The 24,828-nt window shown below is 40.2% G+C and overlaps 2 protein-coding genes across 5 annotated transcripts in view; one reads left to right on the forward strand and one right to left on the reverse strand.

Moving 5' to 3' along the window:
• Positions 1–1,111: 1,111 nt before the first annotated feature.
• On the forward strand, positions 1,112–21,078 carry prss12 (serine protease 12). 2 transcript variants are annotated; one of them, XM_063475289.1, is made up of 13 exons: positions 1,112–1,573; positions 2,720–2,858; positions 3,959–4,131; positions 4,273–4,420; positions 5,030–5,208; positions 6,186–6,327; positions 6,441–6,658; positions 10,194–10,335; positions 12,890–13,095; positions 13,689–13,767; positions 14,337–14,459; positions 17,202–17,497; positions 19,839–21,078. In XM_063475289.1, exons 1-13 carry the CDS (start codon positions 1,240–1,242, stop codon positions 20,159–20,161), a joined length of 2,502 nt encoding a protein of 833 aa, XP_063331359.1. In that variant the 5' UTR covers positions 1,112–1,239; the 3' UTR covers positions 20,162–21,078. The 2 variants fall into 2 exon arrangements, with proteins under 2 accessions (XP_063331359.1, XP_063331357.1); XM_063475287.1 differs by having other exon boundaries at positions 1,113–1,573; positions 4,270–4,420.
• A 2,415-nt stretch (positions 21,079–23,493) lies between these two features.
• The window catches only part of ndst3 (N-deacetylase/N-sulfotransferase (heparan glucosaminyl) 3), a 49,428-nt gene continuing 48,093 nt past the window's right edge, over positions 23,494–24,828 (reverse strand). For 2 of the 3 annotated variants that reach the window (XM_063476234.1, XM_063476235.1), the window contains one exon: positions 23,494–24,642. In XM_063476234.1, coding sequence (XP_063332304.1) covers positions 24,613–24,642 — 30 coding nt within the window. In that variant the 3' untranslated portion in view covers positions 23,494–24,612. Of the gene's footprint in view, positions 24,648–24,828 lie in introns of all 3 variants that reach the window. The other variant, XM_063476236.1, reaches the window with a different exon arrangement.

Here is a 24,828-nt window from a genome sequence, read left to right on the forward strand (position 1 = left end):
TGGAGTTTGTTCAAAATGAGAGTCAAAGGCACATGTGTATTTGAATTTCGTTATAGCTCGTATACAGTTATGCCTAACTGTATTGGTTAAATCATCAAAGTATGAACAATGTTTGGGTCTTAAGAATAGAGCGATTTACCACCTGTCTCGGCGATTGCCGGTGTACGCCGGTATTAACTAAAGAGTGAATGCCTTTGTGATTGAACGGACGCAGCGCGATGATGTCACAATCGCTGACGTCTCGTGAGTCGTCTTCCAATCAGAGACAGTTAGTTCTTCTCGCTCTTCAAGCAGCAGCGTACAGATCCCACGAGGGTTCCCGACTAATAATTTAAACACCAATCACAACAGAGAGCGCTCACGTTACCTCAAGACGTACCAACCACTGACATGTAATGTTTTAGCAATTCCAGCTCATCTGACTGCGAGGATTTCGTCGCTGACTTTATTGGTGATGAGTTTTCATGCACTAAGTCATTCTTAGCATTTATTATCTTTCAAGCACAATCTTTTAACTCGTGTTTTTAAACTCTTGCAGTCACAAAGGATTCAAGTTGCGATAGACACGCAGTGAAAGACAATGGAGCATATTCATTTTTTAAAGGAGAAGATTGTGCAAAATGATAAAAGCAAGTGTTTCAGATAGCTCAACTGCAAGAACGCACCTCAAATTAAGTCCTTACAAATCGGCTCCAAACGACTGGATACTTATAATTCGAGCAATAAAAATAACAACACCACGGTCTAAATTCCATAAATAAATATTTTTTTAAAAAGTAATTTTAAGTAAAAGCACAAATTTAAATACCATGCATTTTCATGTTTTACGTTATTGGAGCAAATGCCCTAATATTTGAGAGCATTTGAATGCTGTGCGTCAGGAGGAGTTTTAGATTGTATTTTATAGAATATTTCTAAACTACTTGGTCGAATGAATAATGAGTAGTAAAGGGTACTGAAACATATAACACAATGCCAAAAAAAAGATCTAAAAAAAAACATTCCCATTTGAAAATATAGGTACACTGCAGTTGGTCAAAGCAGTCATCTGAGGAAAATTACTTCCATCATGTAGCCTATGTTATTGAATTTTCGTTGGAGGACTGCCTTGCCTATGCAAAAAAGAAAAAGGGGTTTCATCGATCCGCAGCGTTCTCACTCTCGTCCCACGGCTGGGCGAGAGGCTGACTGGACGCGTGGAAACCCTTAGCTGATGATAGGATCCGTCATAGCCCTAACATGAACGTGCCATTTTTTGTTTTAAAAGCCGCTCTTTTGGCTGCGATCAGCGCTCGCTGTTATGCCAGCAGCGTCCCTTCATTCATCCTGCCGTTCACCGACTGTGCCGGGAGCCGTGGGAAAGACGGCTTCTACCGGGGAGCGATAGACGTCACCGAGTCCGGCACCCGGTGTATGAACTGGACCGAAGTCTCCGGCTTCGACGAACGGTACCCGGGAAAAGGCATAGGCGAGCACAACCACTGTCGCAACTCGGACGGCCGAATCCGACCCTGGTGCTTTTTTAGGAACCACAGAGGCAGAGTAGACTGGGGGTACTGCGACTGTAAACAAGGTAAACACGCAGGCCTAGTAGCAGCAGCTTTATTGTGTTTTATAGGCATTAACAGCCTCGAAATTGTAGAACGTGGCTACAAATATTACACCTAGAAGAAGGTGAAATCCCCAGATGAGCAGGATTCAAGACATGCTACAGCAGATAAAAGGCCAATATGAATGGAATGTACATTTTTATATGGGCTGAGAAGCTGTAGATACATGTGTTTTTACAGTACTGTGCAGCTGAGTCATAGAGCATCCACCCATGGAATCATTAAAGGTTATCATACCTTTGGTTTACCAGGGTGTGAATGTAATTGTTCATATGAAAATATTTGTGTTTTCAGCTTTTTCTTTTTAAAAATCCATATGCAGCTGTATTACATTACAGCTGTGGTGTCAGTTATTGAACGCTTTAACAATTACATGCCGGTAAGTCAGGTGTCCAGATTCAGTGTGTTTACTATTGCACAAGGAAGACAGCCACAGGGTGCTCAGGCACCTTTGAATATTTAGGGGCATGCAATTGTGTGAGTGTGTGTTGGCATGGATGTGCACCCAGGCATTCGCTGTAAACTTTTTACTTTACAATGTAAAGCAATCAGGTTACCCTGATGCATGCTCACACACTGAACGACTATACCTGCAAATAACAAATGGGAAAAAACACATTTTGTAATCATCTTATATTTATCTTATTCTTCTTATATCATATTCATCTTATGGGTTATAAATATTTAGATCGTGAATTGCATTGTGGGGCAGCACAGGAAGAACACGTCTCTCCATTTTTGAAAGAAATGGCTGTGCAGATAGATAATATCAAAAGGTGTGACATTTAAAAAAACAATCAGACATATCTTTTGCATTCTTTAATATTTCACTTTTTGACATTACTGTCTTATTTTTTGTGTCTGATGTGGTGAAACACACATGAGAACACCACTGAAGCCATCTGACGAAATGGCTTCAGTGGCTTGCTTCTAAGCCGGTGATCTATGTGTGTTTTAGAGCTCACATAGTGTCTCTTTTTCTCTCCTGACTTTGTGCCAGTTTTAGCTTTTTTCCCCCCCACTTTAAACTCAGTGTTCCCCAAAAGGATTCTTTTGGAAATTGCATACAGTTTTACATCTACTTTTCTCCAACCGTCTTTCCATCTCAGGCTCTGTCCGTCTGCAAGGTGGCCGCTCCAAGCTAGATGGCAGGGTGGAAGTGTACCTTGGGGGAAGGTGGGGGTCCATTTGTAGCAACGACTGGGGAGACGAAGATGCTACAGTGCTCTGCAGACAGCTGGGCAAGGGGTGAGAGAGCACAAATGCGTACACATATGCTTAAATGTGCAGTATTTGTTTTATCCCTCCCTCTCACATACGTCTTTAGACACAGGTGCAGGTTCTGTCACCATCTGCCGTTAAATTCAAAACTGCTTACAAGCTTCATTCAGGCACGCTCCTCTTTTCTGCTCGACGCTTCTTGTTTGACTCTTACATTCCAGCCCTCTATTCCCCAGAGGCACTTAAATACCTCGAGTGCCGTGCCATTTACGTTGTTTCTCGCATACTCGTCCGCTCTCTGTTTCTGTTTTGCACATGTGCCTCTTACTGCGTCTCGTGGACTTGATTATGAGATGTTGTCATGCTTCTCAAGGGAGCCTGTAGTCAGATTGTATATAACAGCACAGTCCATAGTCAGTTGAGAAAGTGTCCTGCTCTCCCTGGACAACAGAGAAACTCTTTGACGTATTGCACATGTTGTCACTAACACCAGCGCTGGCACACGTTCTGATACGAACACTTGCCTGCGTGTGTGTTTGTACTCACACAGGAGTCAATGAAAGTCCACAGCAGAAAGGAAAAAGGGCAAATGTCAGGCATATGTCATTTGGAGTGCTTGGTGATGACTTTCACATGCTTAATTATTGAAAGCTGTTGGGTGTAAGGACTACTGCTGGCATTGGCCCAGAGCAACAGATTATGCATGTGCAGACAGCTCAAGCTTACTGCTAGCAGGTTAATAAAGCTGCCTGCTTGTAATTTGTAACTCTTGTTATTAAATGAGATTTGGATCAGTGTCAGGTGGCATGATGGTGCTGTGTGGAGCTTGCATGTTTTCCCTGTACCTACTTCCAGGTTATCTGGTTTCCTTTAACACTCAAAAGACATGTTACGTTAATGACTCCTTCTAAATTGGCCATAGAGAGGATGTGAGAGTGTAGTAGCCCTGTTATGGACTGCTTCTGGCCAAGTGTGAGTCGGGATAGTCTCCAGTCAACTCGTGACCATAACAAGGATAAGTAATTAAGAAAATGGATGGAGGGATGGATGGGTCAGTGTCAGCTGGAGTATAAAAAAGCTTTTCAAATTACTATAACTAACATGTTTCCCTTTTAATGTTCTTCCAGATTTTCAGGTCGCGCTCGAGCAATTCCTCTGTTCCGTCCAGGCACAGCCAAGCTCCACTGGACAGCAGTCCATTGCCAAGGCAAAGAGCCAGACCTGCTCCAGTGTCCCAAGGCTACCTGGAACGGAGAGGAGTGTTCTCTGGTTGCAGCTGTTACCTGCAACCAGCAGCCAGGTAATTATAGGTCTGCCATGGGAGGTTTGTGAGAATATAATGAAAGAAATCAAATGATCTTACAAACTACAAATTTCAATTAATATATACTTAACAAAAAAGCAGCAGACTGCGTGTTTATGCTTGCTCACACTTCAGCAGGTGTGTCCCTTCCCATAAGGCTGGTGGGAGGCCGGTCAAAGTCAGAGGGCAGGGTTGAGGTCCTCCATGCTGGGGAGTGGGGTTCCATATGCGATGACCAATGGGATGACAGTGACGCAGAGGTGGTGTGTCGACAGCTGGGGCTGAGGTTAAGTCATATTGACACACACACACACACACACACACACACACACACACACACACACACACACACACACAGTGATACAAATGTTCATATTCAAATTAGCATAAAGGAAATACACTGCCGGTGTGACAGAAGTGAGAAAAAAATGTGTGGCAGAAAGATACAGAAGGCAGCTGGAGATGAGTTCGTGTGGGTATCCTGCCGTCTTTCTCTCCCTCTGTCTCCAAAAGTATGACAAGTATTCTTTCTATTCAGACACACAGAGAGAGGAGCAAGCAGTAAAGAACATCTGGGGGTCAGACAGTGAATCAGGCTCATTGTTCCTGCTAGAATTCTAGCACCACAGAGATATGCATATTTAGCAGTGCTATACAGGGAACAAATACATCGCAATGTTTATGTTTGCAGGGATGTTCGTGACAAGCAGTTTCCAGATATTAAACATGACATATAATGTGCTCACTCTGTAAATCCTCTAAATGAAAGGAGAAAAGGATACGGTATTGTATGCGCTGCATTTTGTACATCATGTCCAATGAGCACATGTGTTTTGCATTAGTATTACTAGAGCCCAAATGTCTTAGAATTCTGCATCTTTCCTTTTCTTTGTAGTGGCGTTGCAAGGGCATGGGGCCAGGCACATTTTGGCAAGGGTTCGGGCCGCGTGTGGTTGGACGAGGTGCGTTGCACAGGCAATGAGCTCACTCTGGAGCAATGTCCAAAAAGTGCATGGGGAGAACACAACTGTCTGCACTCTGAGGATGCAGGGGTCTCCTGCAATCCTCTTACAGGTAGGTCACCAAATAATCATTGTTAGGAGCAAAGACATCAAAGTGGGATACACACAGGCATGTTTATATATATAGAAATCAAAGCTTCTCACCTTATACCGGAAACATCAGGAAGTTCCCATAACCCTGAAAGATTTTGCTTTTTGCGTTTGTTGCTCTCTCTTCCCACATTTTTGACTTATCAAGCACAGGTGTAACTGATAACATTAACAACAAGAAGCACTCTGAGAGCGCAAACCTTCGCCAAGGCAGCTCAGCCTCTGGATTGTATTTACTTTTACGGGAGTAGAAGAGGCCTGTAGCAAAAAACATTGGCCTGTTTTAGTGCCCTGTGGAAACCCATTTTAATATCCTTGACATAATTTTGATTTTTGTTACCCCCCCTCCCTAAAAAAAGAAACTTATTCAGATCCATTGTATATGTATTCCAATTGTTATGTATTTAAAGAATTATAACCCGTTACTGTCATTTACATAAGAAAGTCATAATAAAATAATGTGATTTTTATAATCTTGCTATATCATTCGCTATATGTGTATATTTTGTCATTACAGCGGCAGTAAGAAACAGTTTTAAATAGCACTATATAGCATTATTAACTCTTTGACTTTCATATCTAGTCAGTCTTTTGACCTTGAAGGAGTGGTCAAAGGTCAAATGTGACATGATACTTTAAATTCTTACCAATAAATCCTTAGGCTGACCTTTGGTAACTTACATCTTGGTGCATATGGCTCAGACAGGATTGACCAGAGCTTTTTTGTTCATTACAACATCAGTAATTACACTCTGAACGTTTACAGTGCAGTTGATAGCTGTGCTGTGCTCTGTTATTTCCTGCAAAACTTAAAAAAACGATAAAAGTAAAATATGCGATTTTTGAAAGAAATCTAGAAGGAACTTATTCACATTAAAAAGGAGATTTCTCTTTCTCTGAACCCGTTTATCCCCAATCACTCTCTCACTCTCTCTCCAGATGGTACTATTAGGTTGGTTGGGGGTGCCGGCAGCCACGAGGGACGTCTAGAAATCTTCTACCGTGGTCAGTGGGGAACGGTGTGTGACGATGGCTGGACAAACTCAAACACGCAAGTGGTGTGCCGACAGCTTGGCTACAGGTAATTTGAAGTATTTCCCACCCGTTCACACACCTTTGTATTTATTCCAAATCATTGCTCATAAATAACTTAAACATGTTTGTTTGATTGCGGATGTGTGTCTGCATGTGCAGGTTGGGAGAGACTCTCTTTCCTGGAGGGCCAGACACTCCAGTTCCATGCTTCGGGGTGGGGTTAGGTCCTATTCTGTTGGATGATGTGAGCTGCACGGGGAAAGAACCTAGCTTATTGCTGTGCAACAGGAGGGAGTGGCTGCGACACGACTGTACACACCAGGAAGATGTTAACGTTGCATGCAGCCCTGATCAGAATGGAGAGGGTCTTCCAACTAGTAAGAGAGTACATTAGGTTATATATATGGGAGAGATGCATGGTTTTGTATGTGGTTATGTTTACTATTATACTGCAACTTGTATGTGACTATATATATGGCACAGTTTTTTTGAAGCATAGTGCTAGGTGAAGCTTTAGGCTGAATTATTATAACGACATAGGAAATATTGGGTGTGCAGGCATTCATAATCTCTAAATCTTTCTGGACAATGTTTTAGGAAAAGTGGTTGTTATGCAGACATTTACATTCATACTGTTTTTTCAGAAATATCATTCAGGGCTTGTAGTTCATCATAAGAAAGAAGTGTATTTTTAAATACTCTTAATGATATTTTAATGCTCTCCAGTTTTACTGATTTTAGTCCATATTAAGACTTTCAGTGTTGCTGATCAGTTGATTTTGTTTTTCCCCCTCTCATGTTTGGTTGGCCTTGGCCCAGTAGAGATCACCTCATTGCATATATGGGATGCCCCAGGAGTCAATCAAACTGTTGTACTTTCCAAGAAATGAATTTAGTTTCCATTCATAAGCAGAATCTCCGAGATCAGTTTTCTTTTTATTACTGCATGCATGAAGGTTAACATTAACTTGAAGGTTAACACCATCTACACTTACACACCTAAACTGGTCTATGTAACAACAAATAAAGCAGACCATAATGTTCAACTTCTATTTATAACAGCTTTGTCACTCGTGTCTCAGTCAGGTATTCGGACCTATTACAGCTAAAAGATCAACATCAAAGATAATAAATCTGGTCTGTTGGGAATGCACCATGCATTCAAAATTTCCTTAGAATGTTACACAACAGACATTGCTCCATTTCAAATACTGAGCAGAAGGTCATTGTCAGTTTTCCATTGTTGCTGCTTACTCAAAAACAAAGTGCAGAAAACACAGATCAGAACTCCAGTGCAGTTCCATATTTAGTATAACTCTTTCATTTTACATAAATATATTTTAAATTGTTGTTACAACAATATAACTTTATATCTGCCAGGCCCACTAATGGTGGACACTAACTCTTCATCAGAACTACCATCAGATATCCCAAATCATCTAAATATTTTAATAAGATTCTGGCATGCAGAGTTAATGTTAATGTGACTTTTAATCACTTTTATTGCCCATGTGAGGTTAGCTACAGTCTACTACTGACCTCCTGAGCCCAAAGAAGTTGAATTCTGCCTGAGATATTCTGATAGATCCTATTAGGAATAGCGGGCTAACAAGCAAATGTAACAAGGGAGACTAATAAATACACAAACTTATTACTCTTAGTAGCAAAAATACAAATTATAAAGGACTCTTGCATCCTGGCTTTCCACTTGTAGGCCTACTTTATAATCAGGGAGAAATGGCTGTTTAATTTGGTGGGTTTAGGCAAATGATTAAAACGTCTTTGTAATTTGCCTTTCCTTTCATAAAAACAGATAATGGAAGGGCAAACTGATCTGAAATCTGTTTCTGACATGTCTGCCACAACCTGCAGGCAATTAAAGCTCATCGTGTGTAGAAAAACAAAGCCAACCTTTTCCAAGAGACACAGGGAGAGGATGATATAAGCCATGCTAACTCCAGTAAGCACAGCTGTCAGTTGGTTTTTCCAGCCTTAATAACTTGGCATCATGGTAAAGTCATCATGATCAAATGACTCCACTACAGACCCTTTACCTATAAGTCCTGATGGTACAATCACATCTGCCAGGCACCAGTGCACTAGTATGGCCGACCTATCGCATAACACAAGATCTATGTCTATAGCTTTCAGACAGCAATAAAGTTCTGCAAGGGTAAGAGATGCTGGAGGGTAAAGTTTCATACATCTCTGTATGGCTCAGATGGCTCAGGTTTCAGATCATTCTGCAAATGTCACATGCACAAGTCTAATAAGTCTAGCCCATGACACAGAAAACACTGTGTGTTTTTTACATCCTGAGTGAGGGCAGGTTTGAAGTTTGTGTAGAGAGAGCGCATACAAAATGAAATAGCTGCTTAATTTGGTGGGTTTAGATGGCTTACATTGTTTGGCAATAGCCTGAGGGACGCTCTTACCCTACAAACATGCAACTCAAGAATTCTGTTATTACTGTGGAGCATTTGTATGCGCGTCTGATTACATGTTTGTGTTTGAGTGTTTACAAGTGTGAGCAAAACCCTACTTCATCCCTCGGCATGCCGAAGACAGATCAGGCTGTGTTGTTTTTGGAAAAGGGAAAAAAGTAACCAGGCAGGCAGGATAAACTAGGCACTCAGCCTTTCACTTTAACTCTCTGTTGTGATAGATCATCACATTAAGGCCGTGTCAGAGCAGTAATGTAGTGTGTGTGCATATCTTTACTTTTATTACTCATGCTGAGGGGATATAAATATGACTCCACATAGTCACATTGAAAAGACCTTCCCTCCTGAACAAAACTCACTGATGTAAATCATTAAAATCTACACTAAAGCCTTTTATGTTAATGTTGGCACTTGATACAGGTTATGATTATGACTGGGGTAAATCTCAAGAAAATTATATAGGTAATGTTCACTAGTTGATTAAACACAATTCTGTGTGTGTTTGTGTGTGTGTGTGTGTGTGTGTGTGTGTTAAGACAGGAAGAACTGTTTGTGTTTCTAAGGATGGACAAGCATTTCCTTGATTGCCAACGCCAACTAAGATGTAAACATTCCCACAATTAACTCTCCCTCCCCTAAATCTCACCCTTCTAAATTTCCTATGTCCCAAAAGCACAGTCATTAAGAAAATTTTGGTATTTCATTTAATGTAATAGAGCCAGAATCATTTTATACCGAGGTTCCCTGCTTAGGAATGTTTAGACTACGAAACACAAAAAAAATGATATCTCTGAAATGATCTCTTAAAGAAACAAAGAAAGAAGCAAAGAAAGAAAATTCCATGAGAAAATCTTTCTTCTTTCGATCTAGGTATGTTGATTCAGTGGCAAAACAAAAAAAAATCTGATTTAGCTGAAACTTAGACAGAATGTAAACTGATCCTGAAAATGTCTACAGATGGGAAAGACATTAGTATACACTTAAATGTGTTTGGTGTGAGTGTGTGCGTTTGTGTGTGCATTTTTGGGCATCTGTATGTTCACAACTATTAGATCAATGCAGAGCTTATACTGATTTGATTAACAGTGTGAGTGAACACTTGAAAGAAAGAAAGAAAGAAAGAAAGAAAGAAAGAAAGAAAGAAAGAAAGAAAGAAAGAAAGAAAGAAAGAAAGAAAGTGTGTGCGTGTGAAAAAATGAGATGAGAGCCAATAAAGATAAATAATCTTTCACTGACACACACACACACAGACTGTGTTTTTGTGCAAGAAAATAGACAGGTGTTCCAGCTTGCAGAGGACATGTACACACATGCTTCTATTCACTAGACAGATCAGGTTTGTTAGAGGAATGTGTGCTTCTTTGAACATTTCAAGACTCTGGGTTTTAGACATCTTCAATCAACTGAGCCAGCATGTGATCTTTATGCATTGTCAGCCTAAACTGTTGTGTGTGTATGTGTTCTTCAGGTGTACCAGTGAGACTAGTGGGAGGAGAGAGCCCTAGGGAAGGGCGTGTCGAGCTCTATCTGTCCGGTCAGTGGGGGACTGTCTGTGATGATGGATGGACTGATCATGATGCTGAGGTGGTGTGCAGGCAGTTGGGATATAGGTATGTAAGTTTATGCATATGGGAAAACCTGGAATTGGCTAATTTCACACACACATGGCATTGATTCAGTAGCTCATTATGTCCCAACTAATCCTTTGATTGACAGTATGTCAGAAAATAATAAAACTGGTTAAAAAGAAAAAAGTGCAAGCACTTTTGGACAGGATCAGCATTTTGAAATAGAGGTACTGTGAAGTGTTTGAGAAAAGCTTAGCTGGAAGTTGTAGAATTGCAATGTGATCTCCTCGTACATTACACTCAAGTGAATCCAGACTGAATCTACTTGGTTTGCAAAATCCATCACCCCCTCCCCCGTCACTCATTTCTTCATCTCACAATCCTTATCTGCTTCCATGTTGCCACTTCACTCTTCATCACACGTCTGAAATGCTCGAGTTTATTTACAGTTTTTTAAAAAAAAAAGCTACAGTGGATTATAAATCATAAAAAATGACTGCGTTTCATTATTTATTAATTTTCTTTCTTTGATTGTAGTTGTTAAGATGTTTTGGTATGAGCTTTTCATGGTGACCTTTCTGTTACCTTTACAAAAATAAACATTAGATTTAACACACAGGCTAATGATGCAAAAGTCACGTTTGAAGTATCGGATATGTTTCCTGGCACTGAACAGCTTGTCTAGAGGCCTCCTTTTCATTTTCTTCTGAGACGCCTTTTTGTTTTCAAGAACAATGACAATGAGATGACAAGGGAAAACTTTACTATAACAAACTGTCTTATTTCCTTTCTCATCACTCCTCAGCAAAAGATATTCATACCTCAGTCACCAAGTTTTCTGTGACACATCTGTTTGCAGATGAAAGCCACATCTGGAATGCATAAATGTTAGAGAGTTAGTGGAAGTGTGCTAAAGGCATGTAAAGCCATGTTGGAATTATCATTCTGTCTCATACGGGATGTGGTGAATGGTCTGCAAGGGTTGCAGGTTGCTCTGGTGGTGATAAAAATATACACATATTTTTATCATATGTGATAAAAATATGTGTATAACAGGGTAACCTGTATACAGATTACCCTGTTGTATACAGGGTAATCTGTATACAACTATACAGATTACCCTGCCTCCCACTCTATGGCAGCTGGGATAGGCTCCAAACTCCAATGATTCTGAATTGGATAAGCAGAAAAGATGGATGTATGAATGGTTTTTTCCACAGCTATGTCATGCGCAAATGCGGAAGTCTTGTGGCAGAGGCATGGCTCTTGTCAACAACTCTGCTTATCTTTGCAGAGTACATGCTAACAAAGATTGTCTTAATATCAAGAGCTTCACTTCCAATAAAATAAACTGAGAAAAAAATGTTCTTTAGCTAATGGGTACATTTACAATGCAGCTGAATGCAAGAAATATTAATGGAAGTGCATGAAATATGATGCCTGAGAAAACACTTGGCCCCCCTTTCCAACTTGAGTGGTTTATAGCCAAAGTAGCTCTTTTTTTTAACTGTTATTGTACGTTAACCGCGGGTTGCCTCGGAGACACACCAAGGCAGCATGATGTCAGTCTTTAGGCGCAGCTCCAAGCAACTCGGAGGGTCACTTTCTACATACAAGTGTTGTCTAGGGAGCTATTGAACACACAGATACAACATTAGATGAGTAAGTAAGAGACACAAGGTTCCCAGTGGATAATGAGACCTGTCACCCAACAGACCCCAGGGATGCAACATAAGACCCTCTCTTTCTGTTATCTATCAGTCTTAATTAAATTCACAGATACAGCCTGTACCTACACAAGTTCATCCTACAGGCCAGTGTGTGTTAGTTTTTTGCTAATTTAAGTCAGGGGTGAGATAATGGTGCAAAGTTTTGCTATCCTTTGTTGACCTGGTTTGCGTCACATTCTGAGAATGTCAGATGTTAACATCTAAACCTATTTGTTGTCACCGCCTTCACTTACACACCTAAACAGGTCTATGTAACAACAAATAATGTTCAACTCTTATATATAGACATTTGTAAATGGAATTTTGAAAAAAGCCTCGTCACTCGTGTCAGTCAGTTCGTCTGACTTGTTACAGCTGAAAGATAAACAAAAGAAGTCTGGTCTGCATGCGCCGCACATTCAAAATTTCCTTAGAATGTTACACAACAGACTTTGCTCCATTTCAAATACCAACAGAAGGTCATTGTCAGAGTTTTCCATTGTTGCTGCTTGTGCAAAAACAAAGTGCAGAAAACACAGTGCAGAGCTCCAGTGCAGTTCCATATTTAGTATAATTCTTTTATTTTACATCAATATATTTTAAATTGCTGTGGCTATAATATAACTTTATATCTGTCAGATCCACTGATGGTGGGCACTAACTCTTCTTCGGAACTACCATCAGATCTCCCACGTTATCTAAATATTTTTACTAAGACTTACTTTTTTACTTAATTTGTGCCACAGATCTTTTTTTTTCCTCTGATCATAAAGAACATGTGTTTCTCAGAATGTGTTACTTTTTGGACAGTTCTGCCTGTTCTTGTGTTTGTTTTCTATAATTGAGAAAGCGATGTTGTGAAATGCGTATACGTCTGTCCTCTCAAGTGGCGTGGCAAAGGCCCGCGTGATGGCATACTTCGGTGAAGGGACGGGGCCCATCCACGTGGACAATGTGAAGTGCACTGGTGAAGAGCTTTCTTTAGCTGATTGTATCAAAGAGGTTCCAGGAACACACAACTGCCGCCACAGCGAGGACGCTGGGGTCATATGCGACTACGGAGCTCCGCAGCCCAACTACAAAGTGGTGAAAGGTCAGTCAGTTAGTCAGGACCTGCTTTTCACTTTATAACTCTGAAAATAAATAGAGCTTCTATTATTCATCTGGAAACTATACTGTGTTTAGCAAACACTTCCAAAATGTTATACACACCAGAAAACTCAAAAGATATAAATGGCTGAAGAAAGGACCAGCGTAAAGAGTTTAAGCAGAAAGTGTGGGACTTCGATGACTGTGTGTATCCAGATGGTAAAATGGAGAGTTTTACAGTATTATTGCTTCATCCTGTCAGTGACATGTCAGGGCAGACGCACACAATGCTCTCCATTACCTGCACATGTTCTGATGCTACCATTTCTCACATAACCAGTGCAGGACTGGATTTTGTCTCGTTTTGCATGTAGTTTTGGACATCACATAGACACAAACGGTGAAAGGAATCACATTATTTATTTATTAATTGAATTCAGGTTCATATTATAGTAGGAAAAGAAGAATTATGCTTTTGACCAGACTAAACATTTAATAAAACCAACACTGGAGCTGAGATGTATGGTTTAGCAATCATCACCCTCCCACAGACTCTCAAATATACACAACCACTGGTCCCTCTTTTGTCTCTGTCAGATCCTGTGGACTCAATTTGCGGTCTGCGGCTCATACACACTCGCCAGCGGCGAATCATAGGAGGAGAAAACTCTCTGAGGTAAGTTGGCAGGGAGAGCAGGGATTAATACCAGCATGGAAAAATCCTGTCAGGGATATAGAATAAAGAATAATGGCCACATTTTCAAGCAAACCTTAGATAGAAAACAGCTGATCTGAGGGCTATAGGCAAAGAAAACTGTGTGTGCAGACAAACATCAAGATACACTGTGTGGGGACGCATGTTTTAAAACAAAGCAGGTCCATACACAGCACTGTGAAACAGTATTGAGCCACCCCTTATTTCATTTTATTTAACTAAGAAAATGGGAAATCCACCTCTCTTTTTTGGATGTCGGCTGCCTTTTGGTTCTATACTCTATCGAGATGATCCCACGCTTCATTAATGGTGAACGTCCTGCACTTGTCCAGTATTCTTAATTTGTTTAAGAGCACACACCATGCCAAGATGTGCCACGTTTTCAGCCAATAGCTCTTTGTTTTTGTAAAAATACAATTTTACCTTTAGGTTATACAAAGTATGTGTTTATTTGATGTTTCTGTCACGAGCTGCTAGTAAGAAAGTGCGTAAAGATACAATTTAAATTTCTTTGGCTGTTTTCTTTGTAGGGGTGGCTGGCCATGGCAGGCTGCTATCCGTTTGCGAGGATCTCGAGTAGATGGGAGGTTGGTTTGTGGAGCAACTCTCATTGACACCTGTTGGGTCCTCACTTCGGCACACTGCTTCAAAAGGTCAAAAACACACATCCGCTATTACACAAATACAGTGACTTTTTTCATATCGCACATATTAGACTTTTGAAGTGGAAATGTGGATTGTGCTTACACATATATTTTGCTAAGTCTTAAAGGTGTTTTGCATAAAGTAGGATATTTGAATTCACCCCAAAGCAGCTCGACAATGTGTGCGCATGCACAAGACTGATGAAGGCTGAGAACTGAACCTTTGAGCATTACTCAGTGCTGGTTTGGCTGTGGTTGTGGTGCAGGTGGCAGGAAGAAAGGCAATTGCTTCATCTCAACTTCATCCGGACTAGAGGCCTCCACATGATGCCACAAACCGAAAATCTATCACCTAACGCATACAGTAGAGAAGGCAGTGGAAAAACAAATAGTCCACATTAAATGTTTACGCAGTACATGTTGGATTGTCAGGCTTTATTTTACTGATAATATATTTTGGTTGTTACTGGGTTTTAGTTCCAGTGGTGGGGTTTGGTGGGAGAACCGCAGCCCCGTAAAGACCCCAGAAGGTCCATGACTATAAATCCAAGTGTTTCCACATTTCAGAGAGGAAGAAGTCTTTCACTAAATCTTTCCCAGTGCCGTTTCCTGAGCCATTCCCAGACCACTTTAGCTGTCAGAGGCTGTATATGCAAGAACTCCTCTCCTCTGTGAAAGTGCTACTTTCAGCTACTTCGAAACGATACACAGGAACTGCTCCAAATTAACTATACTTACTTACAGGAGGTAGATTTAGGTAGTAGTGATTACTTGGTGATTAGTTAATCACCAGGGTAAGATTAAACTGACGACTGTTATACTTGCTCAAAAGCTGCACTGTAAGCCTTGTGGAACCTTCGACAGTTATCCTCAAATATAATGCTTTAATTGTTCTTGCACCACAAGAGAACATTTCTCATAGTTTTTGTGTGGCTGCTGTTTTACTGATTCAGACAGCCAGAGCTGCTTAAGAAACAACCTAAAGGAACTCACCTTTTTAACTTGCGAGGTGGGGCTGACATGGAAGACTGATGAATGAGAGCCAAGTTTATCTAATATTAGCATCTCATTATTAGCCTATTCCTTGAACAGTACAGCTTCTTGATGTGTTTTCACTGTAATTTTAAGGCTTATCTGTATTTCATGAAGTCTAAACTGCAGTCACCTGAAGGCGCTTTTCATTGTGAAAGTCATCACAGGTGTGAAAGTCTTTTGTGCTGTTTTGTGTTGCACTCGCTGTTTAACCTTTGCGAGTCTTTGTGCATTTATGGTGTGACCTACAGGCCATAAATGCACATATGGGCACAGAAACCAGAATTCAAAAAAACAGTTCTGCCCTGCAGGTCTCACCGTTGCCACAGGCACCCAGTTCTGCTATTTATGTCTTCAATAGTTACAGTCAATCATCTTAATTGCCTGATATTACATATCGGTTTTCAATGCCTCAAGCTGTTGCCTCGGTTATGGCAGCTTTGAAAAGAAATTTGCTGTATGCGAGCCAGAGGACATAGACCTGTGAAGACTTCCGACTTCACGGTGTCGTCTTTCATCCAGTATACTCCAAAATAGAGCGATACATAAACAAGCACAAAGTTACACACAGCAACAAGCAACGTAATACTATGCGGCCCTTTTAGGTCAGAGAAATTAGATGAGCAACTTGGTGTATTCACTTATGTTCGCTCGATTTTGCCTACAAGTACAGATGGCTTAAATATGAAATAAGTGCAGCTGTTCAACCTTAGTAGCATGACCATGTTGTTTGATTCTCTGCACTGCCCTTAGTATGTTCATGAAAAATGGCCTCATCTTATTGCAGCCAACACATAAACCGATTATTTTCTTGTAGCTGTACAGCTGCAGGTGTGCCAACAATAATATTACACACAGATTTTAGCAGCAGCAGCAATATGTGAAAAATCCATCATAATCCGGAGATTTTGCCTTAAGCGCAGGAAGCCTGGTTGCTCGTGCCACTTCATTTACTTTTTTAATGTAAATAGTCAGTGTGAGCTTGTGGATATCAAAGTATTTGTGACTGTGTGCTTGTGAAGATTTAAGTAGTCAAAAGGCTCGTCAGCAGTGTCTCTGCTCTGCCAGGGACCCGGTAGCATTCCCAGGTCAGGCGATCTTTCCGGAAAGACTGCACCATATGTAACGAGACACGGAGACTTGGCTCCTTCTTTAACTCTTCTTCATTTACCCGTTTCTTTGCACTCTGGTGCGCCTTTCTATGTCCCTCCCTTTCCACTTCAAAGACACCAGATACCAAAGAATTAAACTGAAAGTGTGAAAAACACTGGTATGTCATGCTATGAGTCAGATAATCACAGCTTTGCACGGATGGAGTGACAGATTTGCTGTCACTCTTGTCTTTAGTCATACTCTGTTTGTTTAGACCTTAGTACAAGCATTTATGAGATAAATGAGATTTTTGCGTGAAGATTTTGTGCTGGATTGTTCCTCCCAACATTTAAACATACTTTTCAGATGTATTGTGAATGCTGCTGAGAGAATAGCATTGTGTATTTGTACTGAAACCTGAAAGTCAGAGCCAGTCACTTAGAGGATTGTACAGCTTTGTAAGCTTTGTGCATGCATGCATTTTAAGCTCTTTCTTTTAAGCTCATGCATGCATTTTAAGCTCTTTCTACCATACCTCATAAAACTACTGTGTGTATATACATACATACATGCATGCATGCATACATACATATGTATATATACATATATATCTACAATTCTCTGCAGGTATGGAAACAGCACCAAGCAGTATAAAGTTAGAGTGGGAGATTACCACTCCCTCGTCCCTGAGGAATATGAAGAGGAGTACGGTGTCGATCAAATTGTCCTCCATCCAAGCTACCACTCCCATAGCAATGATTACGACCTGGCCCTGGTTCATTTGTCACAGGGGGCAGTGGACAAGATGCCGGGAGAGTGTGTGTCATTCAGCCGTCATGTCCTTCCCGCCTGCCTGCCCATGAGGAAAGAGCGAGTGCTCAAACAAGCCAGCAACTGTCACATTACCGGCTGGGGCGACACAGGTGAGGGTGTGTATGTGTATTTGAGTGTTGAGTGGATAGCCTGGGGTGCATAACGTGAATTCACAAAACATTATGCAATGTTATGCAAAATACCCATTAATCTTCATTCATAACTCTTTAACGCCACGGGGCCACAGTATTGTAGTGATCCCGAGAGGTCAAATGCACTGCAACTTAAAATAACACCAGCAAATACAAAAACGCTGCAAAAGCACACAAAACACAACAGAAGTTGAATAAATCACAGTAGTAGAAAAAATCTCTTAAACCACAACTGGGGTTTTTCTGGGGAGGCGATATCATGATGGACCAGCTGCGGAAGTGACAAAAACCAAATGATGAGATTTTCAGACCAAATTTGAAACACTCAAAAAAGTGGAGGATTCATCTGTGGGAGATATGATGGAAGCAATGTGTGTTTTAATCACATGATTCATTTCATATTGTACATATGTGTTTGCTGTTAGCTTGCCACTTTTGGAGCTGGTCCATCACGTTATTGTCTCCCTCTCCATTTTGTTTTATGGTTTTGTTATTTATTTCTAACTAACACAACAAAAACGAAGCAAATATTTATTCTGTTTGCTGGTGTTTTCTTAACTTGCAGTGCTTTTCACCTCTCAAGGCCAACATAGATTTCACAAGAATCTCACATTTGCACGTTTTCAGTTCCATGTTAATTGTTAACTGAATAGTTTGTCACAATTACTTCTGCTGTCAAAAAATGTATTTAAAAACTAACAGAGACCTCCAGATGCCCCTCAGTGTTAAAAAAAAACCCCTCAACAGTAAGGCCATAAAGGGAAACAAATGCACCCAAAGGGTTGTTTCTGTATTCAGTTAAGGGTGATTCTCCAAAGAGCAGAACAATTCTATTGTCATTTGAATGTGTTTTTAAAGGTCACCTGCAAAGCCAGATGAAGTAAAGACGAGTCCGTCATCAGTGCTTTAAATTGTACTTGTTTGACTTCATTTTCTGTCTCTGTCCATACACCTGACCATATGCGCACATGCACATCTGTTAGTGATCTTTAAATTGCATGCTGATGTCATTAATCACAGTGAGTCAAAAGAACACAGGACACGGTCAAGCTAGAACACACACTCCCTAAGATCCGAGCGTGTTTCACACATGGATTCTAAGTAGTGGACTGTACGTGTGATAGAACATTGATGTTTGTGGAAAAGAGCGTTTTTATTAGCTTATTTAAGTGAGGCAATGCAGGCTATTCAGAGGGTGTGAGGACATGTGTGCTCAGTACAGCTGTTAGTGCCCCTCTGATATCACACACGCAAGCAAATTTTACACGTCTGCCATCCTAAGCTGCCTTGGATAGTTAGCAGTATTATGTGGCATTGGAGAGCATCAGAGAAAGAAACCACTCACAACTACAGAGCTCTGAGCTGTAGTTTGTCCCAGCGACACAATTGTAGAAATCCAAGGGTTGCTGTGGTTGCAGTTCTTTTTGCTTCAATGCAAAAATAGGTTGCTGCTTGTTGTTTGGCCTTTAGGAGGCTATGTATGCTGTAACAGATGTAAAAAGGGTGTTTGTTTGTTTTAAAAAAGAGACGCAGCGTGGGAACCATGTGGAAAGAAGAAAGCCACTCTTAGCCACAAAGCTCAAAACTGACTTGTCTCCAAGTTCCCCTTCATAGGAATGAGATGAAGGAAAGTCAGTCAAGTGGAGCTGCTACATACTGGCCCGTCAAGTTTCAAAAATTTAAACTTGACTGGCAAAAGTGATACTCGTGTGGAACACTGCTTCATAACCACAAAGATTAAAGGCTGTCTGGCACTGTGAGCTAAATGTTTAAAATCAGCATGCTACCATGTGATAATATTACTCAATGGAGTAAACATTTAACAGCTCAACATCATGTTGAGCCTTGCAAACTTTATATTTATGTTTTGCACTAACCACGTGCAGTCATGTGTTCTAGGTCATGTTTTGTATCTAAGTTGTGGGATAAACAGAAATTCTTGATGATGGCACTAAATGAGAATTCACTGTGAATAATCGTCATAAACACATCGTTTTTGTATGTTTGCCTCACGTTCCTTGAAATCCAATCATGATCGCACACACAATCTATCCAAATTTAACCCATCCATCATCACAATCTCACAACCCACACATCATACAGTGTGTAGCAGCTTCTGTCAGTCAGAGTTAAATGCTGAATCTGTGTCTGAGAGCCATGAGATGCTGATGTTGCCGAAGATGCAGAAGAAAGTGCAGTTTTTCCTCCTGCTGCCCGTTGATACCTTGCTCTCTTTCTTTGGAGCATAAATTCAGGCGCACCTTTGAAACTTGCTGTTCTCTGCTCTCTCCTTTTCCAGGCCGTTCATACTCCAAGACCCTGCAGCAGGCTCCTCTGTCTCTGTTTCCACGTCGCCATTGCCAGGAGCATTTTCACACAGCCTTCACAAGCCGCATGCTCTGTGCCGGCAGCATCCACTCAGAAAGACGTGTGGACAGTTGCCGTGGAGACAGTGGAGGTCCACTGGTGTGTGAGCGCCCAGGAGGGGGTTGGGTCGTTTACGGGGTCACATCCTGGGGTCATGCCTGCAGGACACAGCAGTCCCCTGGTGTCTACACCAAAGTCTCCGCATTTAGCTCCTGGATACGCAAAGTAATTGGACGCGATGAGAAAAAGAAGTAATAAACTGAAAACAATGGACGTCTAAATCAAGAGGATTCATTTTCAGCCAGCTACTTGCATAAAAGGATATTTCAGTTATGAATACTTAATGTCATTCTTAATAATCTTGTGAGGTATCTCACAATCTGACCTTTAGTGACAAAAAGACAATGTTGAACTGTATTTTGTTTTTGTCAAGGGAAATTATTCTTTAGCACTTATTTTACTAATTTAACATTTTTATGAGGTTTTCATTTCAAATGGTATATTCTGTAAGCTAAGCATCTCTGTTTATGTAGCATCACATGCAGCCCTTGATTATTGTTTTTTAAACCGTGTTTTCTGTGCTCGCTTTCGTTATGAAGTAATACCTTGTAACTTATGTCATGAAATATGCTATTAAAATGTTGAAAAGGGACCACTGTGTTAGAACAAGCATACTGTAAATGTGCATGTACTCATGCTGAAACAGTATGTAATAGCACAATATTGCATACTTGCACTACAAAATCCTTTTTGGTACTTAATGCATGACATCTAGTGCTTCTGTGTTAAGTATTTTAGTCATATTGTCAAAGTGAAATATGATTTTTAACCTCATTTCATACTTGTTTGTGTAACGTTTTTGTGTGATTTCAGGTCTTGGTAATTCTCAGGCTTTTGTAATTGCTATCCAGTCAGCATTTGTCCTTGACTTAGCACTATGTGACGTATGCAGAAAAAGGAAGGGGCGTAAGTCCTTCTGATTTAAAGCACAAAGCATTTTTGAAGTGTTGATCTATCACAGTGACTCAAAGGTCTTGGTCAGATAATTGAGAGTTCTCATGCTTCTAACAACAGTGAAAGGAGACAATCTGTTACACTTGAAAAAAAAAACACCCACTGCCTCCTTATTGTTAAATGATAAATGACCATGTTTTTTGTCTCAACATTTCTGGGTAAGCACAAATTTTGATAAAATTTATATTAAAAAAATCTGAGTTTGTGTTTTTAATTTAGATGCCAACATATGTGCAGTGTTCATATTTTATTTTTGAAGTAAAAAAAAAAACCCCAAAGCATTCACTTTATACCATTACATTTTATACTACATGTCCTGTCTTTCCACCACACCTAATAGGTCACAGCTGCTGGAACAACAGAGCTCTTTCAGGGTTTTTTTGTTTTTACTGCAAAGTGTCAAAGCAAGCATCCCCTTGTCAGATGATGTGTATGCACACTCACTGGAAACAATGCCACTGGTATGTCGCAAAGTGTTTGCGGGAACTGCAGCCAGTACTCCTGATTTATGAGACAAGGTGTAGAAGTTGTTGTGAATGCAAAACCAGCATTTCGTGTTTCTTTATGTTCTTCAAAATGTATTAAAAGGTTACTTGAGGTTACTCAAGTATCTCATCATACTTTTTCAGCATGAGTAAATGCAACTTTGCTTTCAAATGAGACAGTATACACTATAAAACTGTAGTGGTGGGGTTTCAGTTTTTGTATCTAATCCTGCTTTCTCATGTATCCAGCAGTATACGCCTCCCTCACGAATTAGTATCTCGACAGATTCCTACTTTCAACATACAACAAGAACACTCGTATTTTAAAATAAAAGAAATTTTGGCAAAGTTTTGGCAAATTTTAAAGCTCTACAAAGAATACTACACTCCTGTAAGTTCATGCTCACTTCTGTGCCTAAAGGCACATTGCAAGAAATGGTAAAATATACTTCATTTATCCCAAAGGTTGGGATTAAACGTTGAAGTAAATCAAAATATTTATTATTTTAGATTTGCTATCACCTGCTGATCAGCAGGGAAAGAGGTGCAGTTTTCAGTGCTCTAAGTCTGACAGCCCCCTCTTGTGGTCATTATCTCACATTGCAAAGTTATAAAACTATTCTTGTGTTGAATTCGGAAATGCTTTAGTTCTTCATGTCAAGATGCTGAAAAATATTCCTCAGTGTTTTGGTCCATATTGACATGGTCATGCATCACACAGTTGCTGCAGATTTGTTGGCTGCACATCCATGATAAGTATCTAATGTTCCACCACATCCCAAATGTGCTCAATTGGATTTAAATCTGTTGACTATCAAGACCATTTGAGTACAGTGAACTCATTCGCATGTTCAACAAACCAGTTTAAGATCATCTGAGCTTTGTGGCATGGTGGGTTATCCTGCTGGAAGCTTCCATCAGTAGATGTATACACTGTGGTCATACCCCCACACCACTGCACCATTACCAGCCTGAACCACCAATAGAAGGTAGGATGAATTTATATTTTCTTGTCTGCTCCAAATTCTGACCCCAACATTGAATGTTGCAGCAGATACCAATGACCTCGAGCATCAACTATTACTTCATATTTTCTGAAATATTCTCTGTAAACCTTAGAAATGTTTACTGGGAAAATCCATGCTAATCAGCAGTTTCTGAAATACTTTGACGAGCCTGTCTGGCACCATCAACCATGCCATGTTCAAAGTCACTTAAATCCCCCCTCCCCAATTGTGATGCTTGAGTGAAACTTCAGCAGGTTGTCTTGACTTGTTGTCTTGACTTACACACACATTGTAAGAATCAAAAGTTTAAACAGCTCTCAAAATGTCATTCAACAACATTTATGGTTTCGTGGCTTGGATGATATTCAAACTTTGTTTTTTAAAGCTTTTTCATATGTTGGTTTCGGGGAAGGTGCTTTTCTCTATAGGAAGGACCTTCTAAAAAGTGATTGGGACAATAGAAAAAAATTGAGGTGAGGATAATGAAGGAAGGTGAAGCATTATTTTGATTTTCGAGACTGTTATTCTGTGATCAAAGGGAAGATATGCCCCGTTTAAGATGCAACTAAATAAAGTTGGAAAACTAAAAAAGGGGCATTCATCATTTTGAATGTATGCATTCCCCCCTTGCTATTTCACTTATATTTATATTGCACCAAGATACTATGTCACAACTAAAAGTCACTGACTCAAAACTTCCTTCCAAGTGGACTAAAGATTAAGGATTCAGGTCTCTCCTTTAAATTTCATTCATCTGTTATAGCCTGTATATGTTGTATATTAATATTTGCAAAAAAAAATAAATAAAAAAAATAAAATCAGTAACATCAAAAGTAAAATACTGATCTCATAACAATAAAAAAAATAAAAAGTGTTAGCAAGTATGCAAAGCAGAAAAGTATTGTTGTATTGATTAAATGTTCTCTGATACAATACCAGATGCACTGCATACTTTCATCATGTCATTTTCACTTACCTTAGAAGAGTAGAAACAGCATAGTGTAAGTTCACAAATGTGGTTTCAGGTATGATCCCGCATTTAGGTAATACAATAATATAATACTCGTTAAAAAATATCAGCTGTCAGTCATATCCATTTCTTTAATTTTGGTTTTTGTGTTTGACATTTAGGGATTTTGCATTCAAACTGAAGCTAAAGAACAGAGGCCACTGCTTTTAAAAGGGGGAAGAAAAAGTCAAGTTGAGACTTAACTGAGACACCGACAAAACAAAAACTGCCTGCAGTTAGCATAGCTACTTTAACTGTCATAGCCACTAGGCTGATTTTGCCACTAGGCTGACTTCCACCCACAAACTCGTATCTCCTCAGAGCTGAAATCATCAGCACTCATTCTTTGCTTAATGGACACAATGTTCCCCTGGATGTCTTGTCACAGTAAAATAATGAGCAGGCAATTCTTTTTGCTTCAGTGACTCATGTACAGTCCAAACTTTCCCACTAAAGCCACAAGTGACATCTCTAAGGGTTAACAAAGCTACCAGATCTACCAAAAACTAGCTGTACTTAAAAAAAGAAAGAAAAATCACAAAAAATGAGAACCTATCATGGAAAGTAACAGTTTTTCTCTCACCCTGAGTCTATGCATGTGTCCTCCTTGCTTTCTTTCTTTCATTAAAACAGAAAACTTAAAAAAAAAAAAAAGGTAAAAAGAGACCTCATAGCATGTGTTTTTGTATTGGAGATACATAGAGCAGAACATAGTGCAAACTCATGTCTATGAGAACCACGCACAGCTGACCAGCGCTGTTCTGGCAACATAATTTAAGGTGATAATAAAATAAAAATTATTGATCACTGAATTTACTGCAGGTGTGCACGAGAATTCACCGGAACAGGGTTTGGGCATCAAAGACTTTCCAAATTCTCTTTGTCCCCCACAGTTTGCGTCACTGTTGTCATGTGGTTCTTCCCTTTAGTCCCATTTTCTTCAGAGCTGTCTATTCACCTGACAGATCCATCCACCCACCCATCTACCCATCCATCCAAGAGTTCCGTATCAGCTCACAAAGTTTCTTTGCGCTTTCATTACTTCTGGTCCCTTCAGCAGGGTCACAGCTCTTCGGTGAACCAAGGCGCTCCGTCCTCGCTTTCACCTCAGGGTGCACTAAAAGGCCACAGACAGTGCATCTGAAGGTCAGGTGCTCCTGGTTGCTTTCCTGGTCCCTGACCCCAAGACTTTTAACCATGGCTCATGGATGCAAAGGTTATCTAACCTTCAGGAAGCAGCAAAGAGAAAGGGAGGGGATTCAGAGGGAAATGCAGAGACGAGGGAAAGAAATGGGATAAAGTAATTTAATTGCACTTTGTTGATTTATTGATCTAAATGCTAACCACGTTAATAGAACGGGAGCATGATGTGAATGCTGTCAGTGGACTGGAAAACTTATATGTCAT

This window comes from Pelmatolapia mariae, linkage group LG6 (genome assembly GCF_036321145.2).
Source record: "Pelmatolapia mariae isolate MD_Pm_ZW linkage group LG6, Pm_UMD_F_2, whole genome shotgun sequence".
Taxonomy (NCBI): Eukaryota; Metazoa; Chordata; class Actinopteri; order Cichliformes; family Cichlidae; genus Pelmatolapia; species Pelmatolapia mariae.

Excerpts from the sequence above, each read along its gene's own strand:
- prss12 (XM_063475287.1), top strand. The coding sequence starts at position 1,240 with ATGAACGTGCCATTTTTTGTTTTAAAAGCCGCTCTTTTGGCTGCGATC. Across the intron at positions 1,574-2,719 it reads GTACTGCGACTGTAAACAAG|GCTCTGTCCGTCTGCAAGGT; the intron begins GTAAACACGCAG and ends TTTCCATCTCAG. Across the intron at positions 6,659-10,193 it reads TGGAGAGGGTCTTCCAACTA|GTGTACCAGTGAGACTAGTG; the intron begins GTAAGAGAGTAC and ends TGTGTTCTTCAG.